The sequence below is a fragment of the Pelobates fuscus genome, chromosome 2 (genome assembly GCF_036172605.1).
Source record: "Pelobates fuscus isolate aPelFus1 chromosome 2, aPelFus1.pri, whole genome shotgun sequence".
NCBI lineage: Eukaryota > Metazoa > Chordata > Amphibia > Anura > Pelobatidae > Pelobates > Pelobates fuscus.
Window position 1 is genome coordinate 168,848,531 of NC_086318.1, and position 7,632 is coordinate 168,856,162.

Consider the following 7,632-nt stretch of genomic DNA (forward strand, 5'->3'; position numbering starts at 1 on the left):
AATGTCGGGCAAAAAGTGGCGCATTGTTAACCGTCGCCACAATAAACCGTCGATATTGATGTCGCTGATCGATGGCCGTATAGTTAGGATTGTAATTAGCGTCTGCTGCTAAATAGTCTGTTTGTCCTCCCGTGGCAGCCTTAGACGCCGTTGCTTCTGATTTAAGTCATTTGTTTACTCCTGCTATGATTATGCTGAAACACTTTTCTAGCTCATTCAATTCAAATGTCACCACAGCTCAAAGTAACAACTATACTGCCTGAAATACATAAGGGTTATATACTTTGATTAAGAATTATGGCACAGTGAGGGTTAACTACAAAATATAACTATGGGGAAGATTTTTAAAAAAGAGTAATTAGAAGGCATATTTAATTGGTTTTCATGGTGATTGCTCCGTGTTTAAAACTTTGTTCCATAATTATTTTTTATTATAAATAACTCCCAGCGGGAATCAATCACCATGGAAACTATGGAATGTTTCTGCTAATGGTTTCACTTTTAGAACTTTTGCCCCAGGAATTGCTCTTTATCCATAAACCCCAATGTCCCTTAGAAAAAAAAAAAAACTGTCCTGAGTGATCCTATCATATGACCATTTCAGAGAAAATCGACAGATTAAATCATTATGGGGCTATGCGATTTGACAAGCTTGTATTCTACAGCATGTGTGTTGAAGTATGTAACATAAACGAAAGAACCAGCTCTGATCAGTCCAAGATGTGACCGGTCAAATGGCGTTACATTCTGTTGCAGAACTAACGAGTTTGAGAAGATTTGATAAATGGGATTTCTGATGGTTTAGCACGATAATGTATATAATGTGTCAGTTAATGAATGCTGTTTGCATGGATCTATTTACAGGTTCAATGTTTAATATCTTCTATCCTTGACATAACACATAGTAAGTGTGAAAACAAAATCTGGAGAAGAAAAAAAAAAACACTTGCTAGACATTGGTATTCGCCTACTGCACTGTTTCATTTTATTTTCTACTATAATGTAATATTTTAACACGTGATATATCTAGAATTTGTGTTGTATGTACCATTGCATGTTTATAAGGTACACTACAGGCCTTTAGAGATGAGAGTGCGCCAAGTGTGTACCTTGATCTTGGGATCCTTGATGTTAATGTTACATTTATCTGAAAGTTTTTATTGGCTTCATAGATGTTGTTACAATATATAATTTCAGTACATTTTAATGCAACCCAAAATTAAAAAGCATATACGTTTAATTGTAAAATGAGAGCCTACCTAAGTTGACAAAGCTCATGACCATGTCAGCATCGTTCAGGAAGTTGGCATCATGAAGGCTCGCCAAAGGTGGACTCTGTGTGGTCAAAGGAGCTGTGCGATAAGACTGTGCTTTTCTTGAATAGCCATTAGCAACAGTAGGGTATCCGGTCCTAAGTCCCCTGCTCTCCATCACTGAGCTGCTCAGCGTGTACCCCAAAAACCCATGCTGCTCTTCATTGGCCATCACATTGTACAGGTCAAGCATGAAGAGAGGAGCCGATGAAGCTTGCTTCCCAGGTGAAAAGGGTCTAGGTCTATGAGGCAAGCCCAGGATGGAGAGGATCTCCCTCTGGATCTCCTTCCTCTCGTGGTTCCTCAGTCTTCTGTAGATGAAGCTAGAATGGACATGACTTTCTCCTACACCTTCCACCAGCCAACAGTTCCAGATAAAAACTGCAGTCACCCTAAGGAGGTATGCTACCTGATTCATATTGCAGCGACCCAAGTCTCTGAGAAGTTTCCTTCCTGATATCTCAGCAGCAAGTTACTGTCCACACTTTCCGGCAGAATGGATGACCCTTCTTATGTGAATGTCATTCCTAAGTGGGACATCTCAGAAGATAATTCTTTATCTGACTTGATAAACGCAAGCCAAGCTGAGATTTCCTAATTCTTAGTGAGTTTCCTCTTTTAAGAAGCACAGAAGGGAACAGTCCATGTTAGAAGTCGATGCAGTTATTTCCATGTCTCGTTCACAAGTGGTTTCTCTGTAGTACAAGTCGTGCACTTCCTGACTGCTACCAGGTTTCATCAAGTCTCTCACTCAATCTCACGTTCTTCTAACACCTTGAGCTGCCTCTAAAACAGATCGTAACACAGACTCTATGGCAACGTCTTGATAACCTTAACACGTGTTTCCTTTCATCCATCAGCAAATGGAAATACAGGTCCACGAACTACTCTTACAGTTAAACTATTCTGCAGAATTCACTTGCAAAGTCTCCATGTCCATTTAAAGCATTGCTGTGTGCTGTGCTGTGATTTCCACCTACATGAAGTGCAGGCAGAAATATACAGCTCTCATCCAGTGAGATCTAAAGACCAATGTAAGCACAGACCCTGCTGGGAAACAAGAGACTTCTCATTGTAATCTGAAACGATTAAAGCAAAGGACGTTTAACCCATTCGTCTATGCATCCTAGCAAGATTCATATAATCTGCATAATAATAATAATAATTAATAATGAATAATATTTTACTATCAAATGAATGATACATGGTATCGTGCAATTTGAGAAAATATGGTGTAGTTTACATAGTAACAGCCTTTCTGGGGCAGAGTTCTAAAAGTTAAACAATCACTATGGAAACCAAAATAACGTTCACCTTATTGCTCCAGTTCTGTTAGTGACACTTCTTTATAAGTTTCTCCGCTTTGTTCTTATATTTAACCTTCATGGTGCTGGGATTTCAATTTATAAAAGCTGTATAATCGCTGGATTTGTGACATGCTCCTTCCCTATAAATATCTTTTTAAGCACCAGTATAAGAAAGGAAAAAATATTCTTAAAATGCAAGTTAGCGCACATTGTATGCAGTTAGTCTTGCTTAAAGGATCTGAGAGATAAAAGAGACTGGAGATAATCTTCTAGGCTTAGAAACACTTGTGTATTATGCATAGCCTGATAAATGTTCTGGATTCACTAATTTCAGTATGTTTTAAACTTTGGCAATATTCTTAGCCACCCCACTCCTCTCACCATACACTTTAAAAACACACCTATATATTTGAATATATATGAAACACATCAATGTTGCTTATAACTGTATGCTGAATAAATGGCATTGCTTTGGGACCTATGTATCCAATTCTTCTCAGGTGTTTTCCTTAGGGAGGTTCTGCTGCCTGAACTGTGATAATAATAAGTAGCTTCAGAAACATGTAATGTAATATGAAGTGGTGAGTCCTGGGCATTTTATAACAGCTAAATTAGACATATTAGGTATGTTGAATAACATATGAGGGTGAGGTATTCCTGATTTCATCTGCACTTTAATGTTGTGTCAAACACATGACTGGGATGTTTGTGTTAGTTTACAGTAAACACTGACTTAGTATACTATGTGGATTTCAGCCATAGGTCTAATTATCCATCAAATGGCTTGTTTATATTAGTTCTAAACATCAGGTACCATATGGCCAACAAATGTTAATGTTTTAGTTCATGCAGAATTGTCACCAAACCGACTTAACACCTTTAACAAAGCCTATTTGTTATATGTTCATTATTCATTCGTTAGAAAGTTTGTAAACTTTGTTAAACATCCATTATTCATTCTTTATAAAGTTTGTAAAGTTTACCAGAAAAGTTCTGGGAGGCAGTTAACAAAGAACAGAACCTTGGACAAGTAATCAGAGACTTCCAGAATTAACTATGGGTCAAACCTTCGACAGCTACTGTTTCTGTAAGACATCATATTTAATAGCTGGGAGATTAGGTTTAGCTGTAAGTGCTGGGTTGTTTACGTTGGTATGTGTTTTTTTTTTTTTTTTTATTATTCCGGAGTTTAGTGGAATAATAAACAGTTATTAGTGTGGCAACAGCCAAACATAAACAGAGCGGAAAAGGTCCAATTATGTATACATATTAACCAGGCACAAAAATAGCCCTTTAGGCCACTAGCCTGAAACCCTGGGATTATGTTTTAATATCAATAAAAAAAGTCAGGTTAAAGAGGGAATACTGCAATAGTAGCCGAGTACTACTTAAGTAATTGTTGATTTAATACATGAAGAGCAATTGTGGGATATATTCTATAGATGGATCAATCACCATAGAAACATAGTCTTAAATTAGAGGGGCAAAGCTTTAAAAATATATTTCAGGAAATATTACTTTGCAGAGAGGGTAGTGGATGCATGGAATAGCCTTCCAGCTAAAGTGGTAAAGGTTAACAAAGTGAAGGAGATTAAGCATGGGATAGGCATAAGGCTTTCTATTTAAAGTATTTCGCAAACTGGGCAGTCTAGATCGTCCGAATGGTTCTTATCTGCCGTCACATTCTATGTTTCTATGAAATATTCATGCAGATTGCACCACTTCTATCATTGTACCCCAGACATGTTCTATATATACTGACTTTCATTAAAAAAAAAACATCTTGCCTTCAGATTATTTATGTTTGTAATTGTTTTACTGTCAGAGCATTCCAATCTTATGTACAGAAATAAATTAAAAAGACTTCACATTGAAATGGTAATTGAGTTCCTCCTAATTTAGTGCATAATTTCCCTTTCCTGATAAAGCTAATTTATTTTTCCAATTATCTTGTGTTTTCAGGAAAATAAATTATTCTTAAACAAAGAAGTGAAACTGTAAAACAACATTTCATTAGTAGGAGACAGACATCACACACATGGCTAAGAAAAACACAAAGGAAACTGTAATTTCGACTTTACATTTCATTCATCTTGCAATAAATAATGCTTGCTCATATTATTATACATTATATTGGTATATTTTACATTTTTTGAATATAGAATTTCACTCTGTTTTATTTTTACAATTGTTATTTCTATATATGTGTGCTTTATAGTCTCAACAGGTGTTCTCAGTGATTTTCTGGTGGACTTTCAGTATAGCATGCATGTAGAATTATACAAATATAGTACAATTTACAATAGAAATGGAGATATAACATGACCCTGAGTATTGTAGCTTATCATCTAAATAACATTCAGCTAAATTTGTTTTGTTTTACTTTTTATTAAAAAAAAATGCTTGAAGACAACTTTGTGGCGGTATGAACACAAGAAAAATAATGAAATTATCAATAAATGTACACTTATTGCTTAAAGGGACAATATAGTCACCAAAACAACTTTAGTTTAATGAAGCAGTTTTGGTGTATAGGTCATGCCCCTGCAGTCTCGCTGCTCAATTCCCTGCCATTTAGGAGTTAAATCACTTTTGTTTCTGTCCATGCAGCCATAGCCTTACCTCCCCTGGCTATGACTGACACAGCCTGCATGGAAATAAAATGGTTTAATTTTCAATCAGATGCTAACTTGCTTTAGAATTTTTACTCTCCATCTCTGCAAATTATACTTTAATCACACACAGGAGGCTCTTGAGGAGGCACAGAAAGGAACTTGCAAGTTCTAGCAAGCTATTAACAATGCAGGAGTTAAGAAATTCTAAATTAATCAGACTGTGCAATAAGAAGTGTAAACATTAGATCTCACTTTACAGGAAGTGTTTAGTAATGCTGACTAAGTCACATGCATGGAGATGTGACTATGGCTGTATAAACAAAGATGATTTAACTAGTAAATGGCAGGGAATTGAGCAGTGAGACTGCAGGGGCATGACCTATACACCAAAACTGCTTCATTAAACTAAAGTTGTTTTGGTGACTATAGTGCCCATTTAAATCTATTTCCACCATGGTGAGGTTTAATGCACTCAGCACATCATTAAACGCATTACACACCAGTACAAGCAGTGAGCAGCTATCTTACCCACCATTTATCTCTCATAAGAGGTGTAGGTTGTGATTATATAACTTATGTGATGATTACATATTAACACACCGTTTTGTTGCTTTCGTGACAGATGATTTGCCATCGGCCAGCTCAGTTACGTTAACCACTTATCTTGTAGAGGTGAAATAACCACACATTGTTAAATATATTGGGTTTTATAGTAGGTTCACTACATCATACATGACTATAGAAATACCACCAGAATGGTCTGCTCTTGTTTTAAAATCCCCCAAAAGATACATAAACAGCATAACCTATGCTGATATAAAAGATATACTAAGATATATAAGTATACTGTGCAGACAAAGGCATAGCCAAAACCTCATAAAATCATTGTTTACAATTCAGTTTACTAAGATCTATATTTAAATACTGGATAAAAAGAATGAGACACATTTTGTAATTAGAGTACATGTTTAACCTTTGGTTAACATAGTAGGTAATGTGAGGGTCATTTATATCAAAGAAAAACACTAAATGAATGGTCTCTAGGAGTCCAGAAATTACCAAGGAGTCATCCATCAACATAAACTGGAAGCTGTTTCTCTGTATATGAGATTTCATGGAATCCTTGACATAAAGAACTGCTGTTTCCTCTAGGCACTTTGGGAAGAAGGATGAAATAAATGCACATTAGCACTGTTCTTTTTAATATAGCATGTCATATTTTATATTTATTAGTCAACTTTATTAACATACATGCTCAAATAAATACACACACGCAAACAAAAACAAACAAACAAGCACAAACAAATAAAAGATATATAATCCCATTGTACAGCGCTACAGAATCTGATGGCGATATATAAATAATAAAATAAAATAATAATAATGGACACAAATCCATAGCTCTTAACATAAAATAAAAAAAGCCTCATGCTTAAGGTCTGGGCATTACTTTTTCCAGAAAGTTGTGGACATTAGGTCAACCTCCCACAAATTGTAAACTCATACGAGCAAGGCCAGGAATCCCTCTGTGCCCAGAGGCTGTATTTTGTTTGGTACATTTTTTGTAATGATTCACTGTGGACATCTTGTTTGTAACTGTGTTTAATTGCACTTTATTGTCGTAAACTATTAGTTGTTCTGTTCTCTATTCTTTCATGTATATAGAAAGCACCATCCTTTCCACAATGCTTTGTTCAAAGAATGTGGCATTTTGGCATTCCATTTTAGAATTCACATAGAACATATTGTACATCCAGCAGTTTGATAGTAAATGTTAAATCGGATAATATTTTCTTTTTTTTTTTTCCAGAAGAAATTATTTTAATATCAGAATTAGTTGGTCACATAGCTTAATGGCCATAATTTAAACTAAGTCAGAAAGAAGGTTTACAAAAAATCATTTTACAACAACTGCCTTTGTTGTCACCTTTAAAAGAAAATTATGCATTGTTAGAATATACTGGTAAAAAAGCCTGTAAAATATAATTATGGTTTCTCCCCCTTTAGTTCGACCTAATCTCTCCACCCTTTCTCACCATCAAGTGCTTCTATTCTCAGTGTCCTCTCAACCTTCTAGTGATTTCTTCCACTCCCTAATGCTGTTTCCTTCCTTCCATTGGCCTTTTCCCTCTCTTCCCTCTCTTCCCACTCTTGCCCAGTGTTATCCTTTGCAATCATTTCCAGCACTCTCTCTTTCTGTCCCTTCTTTCAGTATTTCATTGCTCTTATGTCTGGTTATACTTGCCATGATTGTTATCAATAGCTGTAAAATTACTTACAGTTACTTTTCCAAGTAATTCACAGTTTAACTCCAGGTACATTTCACTCCAGGAAGTTTGCTTGGTGATAATGGCATCACCAGTCAAGCCTTTTGGGAGTGAGAATAGCATTGAGGAG

At 35.7% G+C, this 7,632-nt stretch overlaps 1 protein-coding gene across 1 annotated transcript in view; it reads right to left on the bottom strand.

Moving 5' to 3' along the window:
- Nucleotides 1-2,349, bottom strand: part of BMP5 (bone morphogenetic protein 5) — a 138,629-nt gene extending 136,280 nt beyond the window's left edge. Inside the window, exon 1 of the mRNA XM_063442937.1 lies at nt 1,260-2,349. Coding sequence (XP_063299007.1) covers nt 1,260-1,731 — 472 coding nt within the window. The 5' untranslated portion in view covers nt 1,732-2,349. The remainder of the gene's footprint in view (nt 1-1,259) is intronic.
- Between the last annotated feature and the right edge of the window lie 5,283 nt (nt 2,350-7,632).